This window comes from Pelophylax lessonae (genome assembly GCF_965119305.1).
Source record: "Pelophylax lessonae genome assembly, chromosome: 7".
Lineage (NCBI taxonomy): Eukaryota > Metazoa > Chordata > Amphibia > Anura > Ranidae > Pelophylax > Pelophylax lessonae.
Window position 1 is genome coordinate 213,877,672 of NC_138774.1, and position 15,672 is coordinate 213,893,343.

Here is a 15,672-nt window from a genome sequence, read left to right on the forward strand (position 1 = left end):
ATATAATCCTTTTATTCAGAGAGCGAGCCCCCACCCATCTCCACTCCTTAACGTACTAGGCCAAAAGGTCTGAAGTTTTTATATGTAAGGCTAAGTTCACACTGTAACCACTTCAGCTCTGGAAGGTTTTACCCCCTTAATGACCAGGCCATTTTTTGCGATTCAGCACTGCGTTGCTTTAACTGACAATTGTGCAGTCATGCAATGCCATACCCAAATACAATAGAGCTTTATTTTGGTGGTATTTGATCACCTCTGCGGTTTTTAGATTTTGCGCTATGGCTATAAACAAAAAAAGAGCCTTAGTTTTGGGGGAAAAAAACGCAATAGTTTTTACTTTCTGCTATAAAACATTCCCAATAAAAAAATTTGAAAAAATCAAATTTTTTTTAGTAGTTTAGGCTAATTTGTATTCTGCTACATATTTTTGGTAAAAAAAATCCCAAAAAGCGTATTTTAATTGGTTTGCACAAAAGTTATAGCGTTTACAAACTACTGGATAGATTTTCGGACTTTTTATTTTTTTTTATTTATTCATATAGTTACATAGTTGGTGAGGTTGAATAAAGACAATAGTCCATCCAGTTCAACCTGTGTAGGTGTGTGTGGCTGTAATCATCTCACATACCCCTGAATGTCCTGATCCTTGAGATGCAAGTCTAAGAGTCTTTTGAAAGCCACCATACTTCCCGCAGAAACCACCTCTTGTGGTAGACAATTCTACAATCTTGTAGCCCTAACAGTAAAGAACCCCCCCACGTTGCCTGAGTTTAAAACGCTTCTCCTCTAATCGCATTGTATTCCCCCTGAGTCGTCATGCAATCCCTTCGACTGAACAGCTTTTTTTCTAAGCTGAGATCCCCATTGAGATATTTAAAAATTGCTATCATGTCCACACTCAAGCGTCTCTTCTCCAGGGAGAATAAATCAAGCGATTGCAGCCGCTCTTCATAATCAAGGTCCTCCAATCCCCTAATCAGTTTAGTTGCTGGACTCTCTCCAGCTCCAACACATACCTCCTGAGGACTGGCGACCAGAACTGGACAGAATACTCCAGATGCGGTCGGACCAGAGTTTTATAAAGTGGAAGGATTATAGACTTATCTCTGGAATACATCCCTTTCTTTATGCATGCTAATATTCTGCTAGCCTTGGCAGCTGCCGCTTGACATTGCATGCTGTTGCCTAGTCTATCATCAACCAAGACTCCCAGATCTTTCTCCATTTTTGATTCCCCCAAGGGTTCCCCTCCTAATGTGCTTTTATGTTTCTAGTCCCCAAGTGCAAAACCTTACACTTCTCCACGTTAAACCTCATTTGCCAGGTCGTTGCCCACTCCGTTATTTTGTCCAGGTCATCCTGTAGGATATCTGCTTCATGCTGTGCAGTTATTGCCCTGCCCAATTTTGTGTCATCTGCAAAAACTGATATTGAACTACTGATCCCGTCCTCTATGCTGTTTATGAATAAATTGAACAAGGTCGGTCCCAGGACTGAGCCTTGGGGGACCCCGCTTACTACCTCAGACCAGTCTGAGTATGCGCTGTTTATTACCACCCTTTGGACACGCCCTTTAAGCCAGTTCCATATCCAAGAGCAAACCCTGCTGTCGATACCTGCAGACCTTATTTTATAAATTAAGCGCTTATGGGGAACTGTATGAAACGCCTTAGCGAAATCTAGGTACACCACATCCACTGGTCTGCCACTATCTAGCTCACAGCTCACCTCCTCATAGAATGTTAAGAGATTGGTTTGACAAGAACGCCCATTTGTAAACCCGTGCTGGTTACTGCTGATGATGCTGTTGTCTTTAGCAAACTCTACGATATAGTCCCTTATCATCCCCTCCAGAAGTTTACATACTACTGATGTCAGACTGACAGGCCTATAATTTCCCGGTATATGCCTCTGACCCTTTTTGAATATCGGAATCACGTTTGCTTTCCTCCACTCCCCTGGTACATCTCCTGTCCTAATACTGTTAGCAAAGATCAGGAACAGTGGTCTGGATAGAACTACTGAGTTCCATGAGTACTCTCGGATGTACGCCATCCGGGCCTGGTGATTTGTTTGTGTTAAGTTTATCCAGCCTTTCCCTGATTTCACCCTCTGTTAGCCATAGTGGCAAGTCCTGTGTATTACTACTAACCATACAGTCATGGTCAGTGTACCCCTCCTTTTCCTGTGTAAATACTGACGAGAAAAAAGCATTCATCATGGTTGCTTTTTCAGTGTCATAACAGCTTTCTCTTCCAGTGAATTTTAGGAGGGCTGCGACATTGCGGTGGACAGATCAGACCCCTGACATTTTTTACACTTTTTGGGGACCAGTGATATTAATACAGTAATCAGTGCTAAATAATATGCACTGTTACTGTATAAATGACACTGGCAGGGAAGGGGTTAACACGGGGTGATCAAAGGGGTTAATAGTAAGCACTATTAGGCATACAGACTGTGTAGGGGGATGGGTTGGACAGAGGCAGAGAGAGATCGATGATTCAGCTTAGCTGAATCACAAAATCTTTCCCTGCCTCTCTGACAGAAAAGCTGCCTGCTTTGTTTACATAGGCAGGCGGATCTTCTGTCATTGTAGCCGAAGATTGCGGGAGGCCAGCGGTAATCGAGAGCCGCTCCTCCTGCGGTCTGGATCCCACTGCGTCTAATCACAGTGGGAGCGTGGCTCCGGCGGCACGTGCACGGCGCTGAAACCGTGTGCACATAATCACGTAGATCTCCGTGATAATGCGCAGCCGATCCGCCCTGTCACATTATATTTGCGTGGGGCAGTCGGCAAGTGATTAAAAACGCCCCTCAAACACCTATGCAAATGGTACAATGAAAAGCACACATTACTGTTCACATTTTTACATTCAGCTGTCAGCAGGGAAGCCCGCTGACAGCTGATGACTAATGGGTTGTTAAGGACGCAGCAGCCGGCTTCTCGGCCCGCTCCTTAACTACTTAATGACCGCCGTCGCAGTTTTACTGCAACAGGCAGCCCCTCTTGTGCGAACTGACGTAACTGTATGTTGGTCGCGCGCCTGCAGCTAGGGGGCGAGTGTGCGCCGCCGGCGGCGCACTCCCGCCCCCATTCGGCAGTGGAGACTCCGATGCACGGGGCTGATCAATCTTGTCACTATAGTCGAAAGTACCACTAACCATTAGAAAATGAAAGAAACTTTCAGAAAATAAAACATTTCTAATGAAATTCTTTTTAGCCAGCTTTACTCTCCCACTCATAACAGCTTTCTCTTCCCGTGAATTCCTTGCACAAATTGCTCTGTGCACTCATGAATAATGCCTAAAGGGGTTGTTTAGAAAAATTCTTTGGAAGTGAGAGCATAAAGAATCATACAAATCAACCAGAGACACCAGAAATATAAGCAAATATCTTTATTCCATTGTTTACAAGGTGCAATGGTGTCCCTATAATCTCACTTAGATCTTGAACAATTCTTACTTTTTTATTATACAGTACATACTCAGTATATAAAAACAACGTTTTTGAAATACAATTTTCCAGCTTTAATAGCCAATTTTCCCATTCCCCTGTGGTCCCCTCCACGTCGAACCTGGAGTGAACCCTACGCTCTGACTGTTTGGAAAACCAATGTCTGTTATATAATGACTAACTTCCCAGAATTGGCCTCTCTCTGGCCTAAGTGGCTAGCTGACATACCTAACCTTGACGGAGAGTATTGGTCGGATATATGAGATTTCCCCTTCAAACATCTTGTCTCCCTTTGAGATAGACTCATTCAATTCAAGATTGTGCACAGAGCCAATTTCACCCTATCCAGGGTTCACAAAATGGATCTGAATACTTCTCAGTGTTGTTGGAGATGCTCTCATCATCTGTGAGACTTCTCCCACATATTTTGGACTTGCCCTGCTATTACTCACTATTGGGAAGAGGTAGTCCGCACTATTCATCTGGTCTTGGGAATTGCATTTCCTCCCTCCTCATGTGTCTGCCTTCCAGGCTTGGTGGAAAATTTGGCCCCTATAGTTGCCAAACCTACACTATAGGGGCTCCTACTATTTTATGCAAGGAAGGCCATAACCCCCCACTTGGAAAAAGCCTAGCCCTCCAACGGTCAACTTTTGGAAACAGCTAGTTAATGCTGCATTACCATTATATAAAGATACCAATAGCAATAGGGGTTACCCTAAAATGTTTGAGAAGGTGTGGTCCAAATGGCTTCAGGATGACTCTACGGTTCAGATGTCGGATGCTTCTGTGTAATTGTTGATGATTTTTGATTGATACTGGCCGGCTTGGGGGCGTATTTTTGGAAATTGCCTCTGCTGAAAGGTGTATTATTACTTACGTGCCCTCGTGATAACTGTGTGAGCTCCTACACATGGGTTATGTTGGGGTGTTTTAATGTTTTTGTTGTAAGGGCTCAGTATGTGGTGGCCACCCAGTCGGCCCCAGCTTGGCCCCTGGGTCTTCTACTATTTATATTTCCTCTTGAAATATTCTTAGATTGTAAGCTCTAACGAGCAGGACCCTCTGATTCCTACTGTATTAAAGTGTATTGTATTTGTACTGTCTACCCTCAAGTTGTAAAGCGCTGCGTAAACTGTCGGCGCTATATAAACACTATATAATAATAATAATAATATTCAATAAACAGAATAAAAAAAATTAAAAAAAAACAGAGTTTAGTTATATTCTTTTTTAAATGGAAGCTATACGCCATTTCAAGAAAGAAGAGATTATTTAACAATTTCTCAATTTTCCTTTGGGATTAATAAAGTATTCTGTATTTAAGGTTTTAAAAATTCCCTAAAGTGAGACTAAACGATATCCCTTATTTTTTTTTTTTTAAATAATCCATACACATCCACTAATTAATGGGTCTGGAAGCTATTTATTTTGAAATTGTTTCTTAGGCTTCTTTCACACGGTCCGCCTCCGCAGGCGGATCCGTGTTGCTCAGCGGGGATCGATCCGCGATTCCCGCTGAGCCGGGCGGATGACAGCTCCGTCTCCGCTTGCAGAGCGGAGAGGGAGGTGTCTCAGCACCCGCTGCCCTCTATGGGGGATCGGAGGAGAGCGGACCGCTTGTCCGCTCTCATCAGATCCGCTCCGCTCCGATTACTGAACGGATGGAAAAATAGGGTTTCCATCCATCCAGATTTCAGCACAGGATCGGATGCGGATGGCAGCGGGTGTCAGCGGAGGTGACCTCCGCTGACACCCGCTGCCCCATAGAGCTGCATGGAGGATCCGATCAGATCCGCCTAAAAAACTGACAGGCGGATCTGATCGGACCGCCCGTGTGAAAGAGCCCTTACTGTGTTTTTCTGCCTCCTTGTATCGTCCTCTATGAGCAACCAAACCACTCCTTTTCCCCTCACTTCAGTTTGTTAGGAACGAACCTGCTCTATGCACACTACAAATCCCATAGCCCATCTCAGGAGTGAGCAAGAGAGGGTGGATACATTTTGACATACAGTGGTACCATGGAGAACGAATGTAGCTACCCTCTAAAAGAAAGTCTGAGCACAGCAGCAAATAAAAAAATGGATTTGGAGGAGGCTGAGAACAATAGAAGAGACTATTTAGGAGTTGAGAAAACATACTTGAATATTCACAACCCCAGATGTGAATAAAGTTGAAGATCTGTAGGTAGGTGTGAAAACATGCAAGAAGACCTTAGAAAGGAGAGAAGACTGCTAAAGGTTATTACAGGGACCTTAGAGACCCTCCTACCCTGAACCCTATTTCCTCCTAAACTTTATTGACAAAAGACAATACATTCATTAGATTCACCTGCAACCTACAAAAGCAAAAAGATCCCCCACACAAGCCTTGGGCAACAGAGTTATATATGTAACTCTTATGCCCCATACACACGTGCAGATTATCTGCAGACTTACCAAAACCATATAATATGAGGTCAAACCTAAACACTTTCAATTTGTATGCAATCCGGCACTCCCTTGCACTACATAGAAAAGGTAAGTCTGCAGACAAAAGTCTGCAGATAATCTGCACGTGTGTACGGGGCATTACAGAGGTCTCAAAATGTTCTCAATTTTACTACTGCCCTAACTGCGTGATAAATTAATTTTTTTTGTTATCAGACAAGTTTAACCACTTGCCGACCGCCGCAAGTACATATACTGCGGCGTTCAGCCCCGGCCAGGCAAAGTGACGTACCGGTACGTCACTAGCCTGTGAGCCAGTAGCGGCCGAGCGCGCGCCCGCTGAGGCGCGCGCCCACCCCGGCTCGTTCCCTAACAAGTCAGTGCGTGTGACCGGCGGACCCGATGTCCGCCGGTCACTCGGCGATCGTTCGCCGGGAAGGGAGAAAGGCAGGCAGCTAATGTAAACAAAGCCACCTGTCATTCTCCCCTGTGTTAAAATGGAGATCAGATGGTTCTACTGTGTAGGACCGTTGATCTCTGTTTATTTACACTAGTAGCCATGTCCCATCACAGTTAGAAACACGCCCCTAGGGACACACTTAACCCCTCCCTCTCCAATACAGTTAACAACTTCCCTGCCAGTGTCATTTTTACAGTAACAGTGCATATGTATAGCACTGATTACTGCAGTAATGTCACTGGTAACCCCAAAAGTGTCAAAAATGTCAGTCAAGGGTCCGATCTGTCCGCCGCAATATCGCAGTCCCGCAAAAAAAACGCAGATCGCCGCCATTACTCGTTAAAAAAAAAAACACGAAAAATGAAAAAAATCTTTCCCTTTGTTAGTAAACGCGCAAACCAATCAAAATACGATTTTTGCAATTTTTTTTGTTTTTTTACCAAACATATGTAGCATAAAACAAATTGGCCGAAAATGTTAAAAAATTTAGATTTTTACATTTTTTGGGGGGGAATTTCATATAAAAAATGTGAAAAATATTGTTATTTTTGCAAAATTGACGCTCTTTTTTTGTTTATAGCGCATGATCAAAAAATCGCACAGGTGATCAAATACCACCAAAAGAAAGCTCTGTTTGTGGGAAAAAAAGGACGTCAAATTCGTTTAGGTACAGCGTCGCACGACCGCGCAATTGTCCGTTAAAGTCACGCAGTAAAAAAATCGCAAAACCCCCTGGTCAGGAAGGGGGTAAAATCTTCCGGGGCTTAAGTGGTTAATAAAGCGCAACTTCACTCAAAAAGTGAAGTATTGTTCATTCTCTCTCCCCCCACCTTAAACTGAGTTGCAAGGTTTTTGCAGGGTGAGAGGAGGAGAGTACTGTCTTCACTGGTACCAGATCCTAACTTTTCAGTCCTGGCTTAGGTGATGATAACGTTGCTTTTACCCCCTCCCCACCTGCAGCCTCTTAGGACATGTCCTAGGTCCCAGGAGGCTGCCGGACCCGTATCTCTGCCCAGTCTTCCACATGTGCAATGGGGAACCAGTTGTGGTTCATCAGGTAGTCACAGCCAGCTCCCTAATTTAAGATGGCGGCACTGTGACCTGCAGCGTAAGAAGAAACATTTGTGGGAAAACAAAGCTAGAATCTATGAACTGGTAAGTTCTTGATTTGTAAAAGTCAGTAGCTACAGTATTTTTGGGCCATCATTCATGGTTAACTCTATACTGATAACCTGTACAGGAATTTAAAGTGATGCCTAATGGACCGTTTCCGATACCAACGTTTGTTGCCATTTTAGGGGCATGTGCAATTGTAAGGCTTGACATATTGGGTATCTCCTAATCACAACCATATTTTACAGATTCTTTTACTTGCTGCTCCACTTTTTTTTTTTTTTTTGTTAACAGAAGCATTTTTATTTATTTCGAGACAAAAGCATACAGAACAAACCACAACCAAAAACAAAACTTTGGGGTCAGAAGTACAGGCAAAGCACAATCTTACACTGTTCAAAGTCCATTATGTGAACAACATAGCAATAGTAGAAATGACATTGTGACATCATAGCATGAATGTAAAGTAGCGGGGGGGGGGGGGGGAGGGGCACAATCCTAGGCAGGGAAAGTATTATGCAACATCAGTGGTACAGGGTAGAGAACAGGGCAAACAGTCTCGCCAAGGAGCAGGCTATAGGACGTGTGGGCCAAACAGGAGGCATAATGTAGGCTGACTGGCTAGAATTGTAATGTGTCTGTGGACACCAGGAGGAGGGGGGGGGGGGCTGAAGAAAGAGAAGAAAAAACAAAAAAAGGGGAGGGGAAGGGAGGCAGACGGGCCAGTAGAAGTATAGTATAGGTTACAATTGTTGGAGGGGTCTATTATTTACCCAGGGCCCCCAGATTTTCTCAAATTTGTTAGGGCATTTTCTGGACATCTATGTGAGCTTGTAGAGGAGTAGGACCGAATCAATCAGCGTTCTCCAGTGGGAGAGGCTGGGGGGGGATCAGCCTTCTTCCATTGTATTAGGGTGGCCTTCCTGACATAGAAGGCAGAGTAGAAAATAAGCAGTTTAGTATACCTACTCGCAGGTAGAGCCTCGTCAATACTCGGAAGAAGGACCTTAGGATCTAGCGGGACATCCAGGTTCGTTATGGAGGATAGCTCACCTACAACTGCCCTCCAGAAGTCCCGGATCAGAGGGCACGACCACACCACATGTATGAAAGAGCCAAGGGCAACCTGGCACCTGGTACACCTATCAGATCTAGTAGGGTATATTCGTGCAAGTTTTTGCGGGGTGTAGTAAACTCTATGAAGGAACCGAAGTTGGGTGTAGCGGTCTCTAGCAGATATAACTAGTGGTATATTATTCTGTAGTCCCTCATCCCATTCCTCCGATGTCAGAGAAGGGAGGTCCTCCTGCCAGGCACCGAACAGACGGGTTAAGCTATCCGGATTGGAGGTCGATATCCTAACATATAGAGAAGAGAGCAGTCTGTCTGCTGCTCCACTTTTAGAATGCATGCGAGACACTTGCAGAACCAATCTCTGTGCGCCAAAAAAGAATGTTGGTCTTAATTGCCCTCACTTCCATAAAATAAGAACTGTCAGTATTTTATTTGGCGAAAGTGTTGTGCCACAATGTAGAAGTGGAGCAGGTTAGAACTACCTCAATTTGTTGCACAAGTCACTGTCAGAATGAAAAGTGTCACAGAGGTTTTCGGAATTAGGCGCAACACATTAAATAGAACATTTACGGCCAGAAAAGTGGCGCAGCAGCTTGATTGAATTCCCCCATTGTGTTTGTGTGCAGAAACTGTGTAATGTCTTTGGGGGGTTTTACTAATCTTCAGGCTTAAAATGTGCATTTTAAACTGTGTAGAAATAGAAGGAATGGCTTTGGTAGCAAATAGGTTAAAAAGATTTTGATCAGGTTTGTGCTTTTTACAGTTGCAGGTTCTGTTGCCAGCTATACAGTGACTAAAAAAGAAACGGAAAAATGTACCAGATTGTGGATTTATCTCGAGAAAGGTCATCATCCGCATTTGCATACCACAGGTGATTGTGCAGAAATACGTTAAAATACGTTAAAATAAGTTCACGTTTTTCCTGAGGATGATGAAGATATTTGTTTCCTGAAAGGAGATTAGCTGTGAATATTTCCTGTTGTAAAGATATTTTATAATACAAATGATCTGTCTCTGATGTGTGGAAGAAAAGGAATCACAAAGCCTTTCATGTGAGTGTAAGACAGATTTGGAGCACCGGGCTTTCTGGGTTCTTTATCAACATGCACTATATATTGCAGTGAAGGACCAGTTGAAGCGATGAGAGAAGAGGAACCCATAATTAGGAAGTACCATTTTAATAATTACAGGTGCTTATTTATGGGAAAGGTTGCAGATGTGCCAGCCTTGATTTCTTAAAGCAGAGTTCCGGCCTTGGGGGTCAATTTGAGCTAAAAATACCCCTCGGGACAGTCAGGGATAGTACATTCCATAATGGATAGCCTCTGAACTGTCCCGGGTCGCACTTACCTGTAAGAAGAAATACTTACCTTGAAAATTTCTTCTCCAGCGCTGCCATCTCAGGTGTGGGCAGCTTAAGCCGCAGCGTCCCTCTTTGTGTCCTCTTCTGTGACGTTGGAGTCCCACAATGCACTGCACCTGCCCCGCTCGTCACTTCTAGTGCAGGCGCGGCATCATTACACAGCTTCTGGGCATGGCCAGAAGCTGTTTAGCAGCGCATGCCGCGCCTGCACCGGAAGTGACGAGCGGGGCCGGTGCAGGCGCATTGATTCCTGGGATCGATGACGTTCAGCTCCCAGGAATCATCGCAAACCAGAAGTGACGGCGCGGCCTGTGGCCGCAGAGGGAGGAAGTGGAAGGAAGGTGAGTATATTTTCTTCTATAATAAGGTAAGTGACCAAAAAGAAAATTGCTAGTATCCATTTCTTTTTCAGGTTGCCCTCAGCAAAGCGAAGTTCTGGCCACATACACTTTTTTGAGCTAAAAATACCCCCCTAATCCTAAGCTATCCCCAATTACCTTAACACTAACCCCACATTACAGTACATTACATTTACTGAATAAAGATAAATATTTACCTTTCAAATTGATTGCAGAGCGTGGCCATCTCCGGTGCGGGCATCTGAAGCCGTGGTGTCCCCTGCTGTGTCCCTCTTCCGAGTTCTGGGCTACCCAGAATGCCGATCGCAATCTTGCGCATGCACTGTAGATTGCGATCAGCAATCAGAGTAGCGGCCGGGGCAGTTCCCATTGCATCCTGAGATTGATGACGCTCATCTCCCAGGATGCAATGCAAAGGAGGAAGTGACGTCGGGGGCCGTGGCTGTAAAAGGAGGAAGAGCTAGGAAGGCAAGTTTATTTTCATTAAAAAAAAGGTAAGTAGGGAAAAAAATAATTATCCACTTCTGTCAGCTTTTCCTGACACCAAGAGAAAAATGGTGACAGAGCAGGGACCTCCAGCTGATTGCCAGCCTCAGCTGTGTTCCTGTGTGCTGTATGAAGGGGGAGGAGTATCCCTTCCCTCCAATCAGTTCAGTGAGCTCTCCCCACTGATGTAACGTCAGCTCTATGCCCCCCTGCTTTTCAGAGCTGAGATATTCTGTGTAAATTCTGCACTTTGAATGGATGTAGAGAAGAGAATAGTGTCGATAAACAGGTACAACTTATGAGGATTTAATTAATCTCTGTGTATCACCTGAGGCCAATGACATCACCAGGTAAGGGTTTACAACTACTGTGAGAGCTAGCATCAAGTTGTAGAGCTTTACAGGACACCACAACTTGCTTTCTTCTTTTTAAGGGCTTTTCTATTAAAAGGAGGTTCAAAGTTCAGAGAGGATCAAAACCGGTTTCCCTCACTGGGGTTTTCAGCATTTCAGTCTTGCGAAGAAATAAATATTCAGCCTCCTGGCTTATACTTACAACACTGCCGGTTTGGCCTTCCACTTTAGGCCCTCGTCAGGCTCCTACAGACTGTTTCACAGTACCACTCAGTACCTTGATCCATAAACTTGGCAGCCACTTGCTGCTCTGGCTTCCATCTGTACTCTTGGACAGACACCTCCCCTGTCTGCCCGGTGGAGTCCAGAACCATGATCAAGTCACTACTAAAAGGCCAGCACACACCTGACCAATTAGTGTGCTGGCTGTTTACAAAATCTGGACCCAGGACTGGAGATTTCATATCACCCGCATCTCCTAGAAATCTCCAGGTTCTAGGTCCCAAAACAGAAAACAATGAGGAAACTGAAAAGCCAATTTCTCCTGCATTCAGCAAACCCCCTGGTGCCCCTCAACTCATTTAGACCCTGGCAGGGTACCGCACTCCTACACCACTTTAAGCAAAACAGCTAGATCACCTCTCTGCCCCGAGCCTGATTGGACAGTGAAGGAGCAGCTGAAGAGTCATGCAGTCATTCCTCTGCTCTCTCTAGCAGTATGTTGTGATTTAAAGTGGAGTTGTGATTTAAAGTGGAGTTCCGGCCAATTTTGCAACTTTAGGGATTCCTGCAGTGCTCGCTATGCTGATCAACAATTGGACATTTTCAATTTTTTTTCGGGGGACCCTTACCTTATTTTTAGGTTATTTTTGATTGTACTTCCTCCTTCTCCCTCCTCTATGGCCACGGCCACCGACATCACTTCCGCCTTTGCTTTGCATCCTGGGAGCTGTTTGTCATCACTCCCAGGAGGCTGGAATCAGGAAGAACTCCCAGAACACTCCCAGGACACAGCAGATTACACTGCGGCTTTAGATGCCCAGGTCTAAGATGGCCACGCCCAGACAATGTTTTTAAAAGTAAGATTTTGACTAAAATCCAATACTGTACACCTTGTAAGTATGAGAATAGCGGTTCTGTAAAGGGCAAAAGATTAGTATTATAGGGGTATTTTTAGTTAAAAAAGTAATTTGAGGCCGGAACTCCGCTTTCACTTCAATACTAATATATAATCTGTCAAATAACATATAACACATTTCCAAAACTATAATAAAATCTACCTCCTCTGCCCGAGACATCGCCACACTAGGATTTTCTTGTTAATCTAGTTAGTTGCTCGACAGCTTTTCCATAATGAAAGAATAAATAATCGTGGGTCCAGCTGCCAGGTGAAACACCATTGTGCCTTGAATTCACTGCTTTGTGTAGGGGCTTGTGGTAACAATCGTTTGTTTGCGTTATGATTCAGTCTGCTTATTATTATAATGATATAATTACAAAGCGTCATTTATTTAAGTTTTTACTTGTTCTCTTTCAGAGTCCCAGCAGACCACAGAACCAGATGAAAAGTACAGGATAACCAGGAATAAATACGGGGATCAAACTGAATAGATCCCTGTTTACACAGCAAAGAAAGTATGGGACTTTCCTGCACTTTATTATTGCCTGACAGACCAAAAGAGCACGCAGAAAAAAAATTCAAGTGGTATTTTACTACACTCACACTATTGTTTCTGTTTGTCGGTCGTTGAAATCTGGACATCCCCTTTTAGAAGAGTGCATAGTCTTCAATGTGAAAATGGCTGGGGCTTTCCGTAAAAGGTTCCAATTACGAGGGAGGTTTATTAGGCTATAAGGAAGCATACTGATAAAGATCCTGCATTTTTTCATATTTTCAAGTGAAAGAATAAAAAACCCTAGGAGGTACGTGTCACTCCCCCTTCCTTTATCTATCTCAATTCGCTGTGCTGTCACTAGGGGGCAGAAGAGAGCTTGCTTTTCCCTGTCACTGTTTTATTTAACTCGTATGGAAATTTTACAGGACTCTTGGGAGGTACAGTATCTGATGACAGGACAGGCAGCATAGAGGGCACAGGGAATGTAAGAGCTTGTTGAACATGAAAGTACTATTCACTTTTAATGGCTATTATTGCAAAACACTTCTATGCACTCCTCTGCCATTCAAATGATTGCCTCCATACATGTAGGCTGTGCACAGCATGTCCAAATAATAAAACTTTATTAACTAACCCCCTCCCTCTTGCCAAAACCAGACATTGGCAGTTTACCCCCAGCGGCTGTTCTGGCTCTTTTACCCACTTCCCACCCAAGGACGTGCCTGTACATCCTTGGGTTTGAGTGGTTATACTGGAATGGTGGGTGCACCTGCAGGCATCATCCCGGTACCATTATTTTCAGGCGGCGATTCTCTACAAAGCAGAAGTGATCTGAGTGGCTAATTAGCCACTTGATCACTTCTGCGGGTGGCGGAAAGAGAGGAACTGACGTCGTTCCCCTCTCTCTGTAACCCTGGAGTATGCATCACTTCCGGTTCCGCCCCTTTGTTAACCTGGCCGCCAGCGGCTAGAGAAGCAGTCGATTGGACCGATCTCAGTCCGAACGGCTGCATTGGGGCCAGAGGAGAGATTTGGGGGTCTATTTGCGGTCTAATAGACCCCAAATCTCTCCATAAAGCGGACCTGTCATGGCCCATGCTGTCACAACGGATGTTGTTCATCCCTTGTGATAGCAATAACGTTTGTACAAAAAAAAAGTTTAAAAAAAAGAAAAAGTGTAAAAATAAAAAATAAAAAATTATTGTAGAAAATAAAAGATTTGATGCGCCCCCGTCCCACCGAGCTTACGCGTAAATGTGAACGCATACGTTACTTCCGCACGCATGAGACTTTAGCCATCCAAGACGCCAGCTGTGAGTTCCGTGGGGAGTGTGGTCGGGCAGCTTGGATTCGTAGCGCAGGAGAAGGGTGGTATCACCTTGTTTTTTTGGTGGTTAAACAGGGGCTAAGCTGAGCCACCAAGAGAACACACATGTACAGTGTTTTACATAAGCCGGAGCAGCCTCTTGGGGCATGCTGCTAACAGCTTGTTTGTCCTACCGATAAGGTAGGAGAGAAAGGGGCAGCTACTAGGGGTTGTTTGCACACGACTTAGGTGTGTAGAATGTGCTGGGGATGCTGGAATCCATGGGTGATTTTTTATTTTTTTTTGCAAAATGGTCACGAAAGGTGAACTAACCCTTTAAGGGTCTTTTTATAAAGCAGTGAATGTGACCTTCACCAAACATTCTCTGGTGGTGAACCAATCACAGTAATTTAACCACTTCCCTCAAATAGATCCATAAGTCCTTTGATTTAAGTAGTTATACTAGGGCCATGGCTGCAGCTGGAAATGCTGAATAAAGTAAAAGCGATCCAAGCGGCTAATGAGCCGCTGGTTTGCTTTTACATGTGGTGGAAAGGAGTCCCCTCCTCATAGTGTCTTTCTTGGCTCTCCCGTCCCACCTGGAAGCTCTGGACTGCAGTCGGCGGTTTTGCTGGCTTACCATAGGGACGACCGAGGACTGGAACATCCCCAATCATCTCTATGGTCTATGAAGCCAGAAGCGATGAGTATTTTGTCACTTCTGAGCGTGGTCTAATGTACACAAGCCTGTGAAAAACATCTTGGGTCTAATAAATTAAAACAATTAATTAGAAAATTAAATGTGAGTGTTAACAATAGTAGCCTATCAGATCTTTGTTTTCACTTGTATCAAAAAATAAAAAAAGAATAAGCATTCAGACTTGTAACAGAGTCCCTTTACATAACAATGGAAGGTCATTAAAATAATTTTGGCACCATCAATAAGTTGTTTATGTCATTATTTCAACATACAGCTAGGATACGGAACAAAGAGAGGTCCACACCACCTCATTCACGTTCTGTACCTCCTCACTACCTATTATAACCCTTAAACCTGCAACAACCATGCGAGGCAGCCCTGATTCCGTTGAATAGGTTGCATTTGGCAGATGTTATTGTCTGCCGAGCACAACAGGAGGGATACATTTTGCCACACTGCAGTGAAAAGCATACCCCTTCGCTCACTGCCTTTTCAGATTAAAGAGGAGCAGTTTAGAGAGCTCTAAAAAGCTGGCTCAACTGCATGTTTTACCACCCCACAAACGCAAGTATAAACAAAGCCTTAAAGTGTGTTTTTTTTTTTTGCTCCCCCCCCCGAAAAGTAAAAGCATACTGTGCTAGTATGCATCGCATAATAGCACATTATGTGACACTTACCTCCAGACGAAGCCCTTGTCATCCCCGCTGGAGGCCCCATCCATCTTCAGCTGTCTTTCTTCCGGGTCTGCGGACTCCAGTTATGCTATTGGCTGGGAGCTGCCGGTTACGGCACAGGGCTCTGAAGAAACGGCATGGGCAGCCGTTCCTTCAGAGCGAATGCGCCGATGACATCTTCAGAGCATTATACATTAAATACCTCCTAAACGGTGCAAGTTTAGGAGATATTTACAGTACCTATAGGTAAGCCTTATTATAAGCTTACCTATAGGTAAAACT

At 44.2% G+C, this 15,672-nt stretch overlaps 1 protein-coding gene across 1 annotated transcript in view; it reads left to right on the forward strand.

The window, feature by feature from the left end:
- Positions 1 to 12,858, forward strand: part of TMEM141 (transmembrane protein 141) — a 30,433-nt gene extending 17,575 nt beyond the window's left edge. The window contains exons 4-5 of the mRNA XM_082264497.1: positions 9,297 to 9,404; positions 12,632 to 12,858. Coding sequence (XP_082120623.1) covers positions 9,297 to 9,404; positions 12,632 to 12,705 — 182 coding nt within the window. The 3' untranslated portion in view covers positions 12,706 to 12,858. The remainder of the gene's footprint in view (positions 1 to 9,296; positions 9,405 to 12,631) is intronic.
- Positions 12,859 to 15,672: the final 2,814 nt, after the last annotated feature.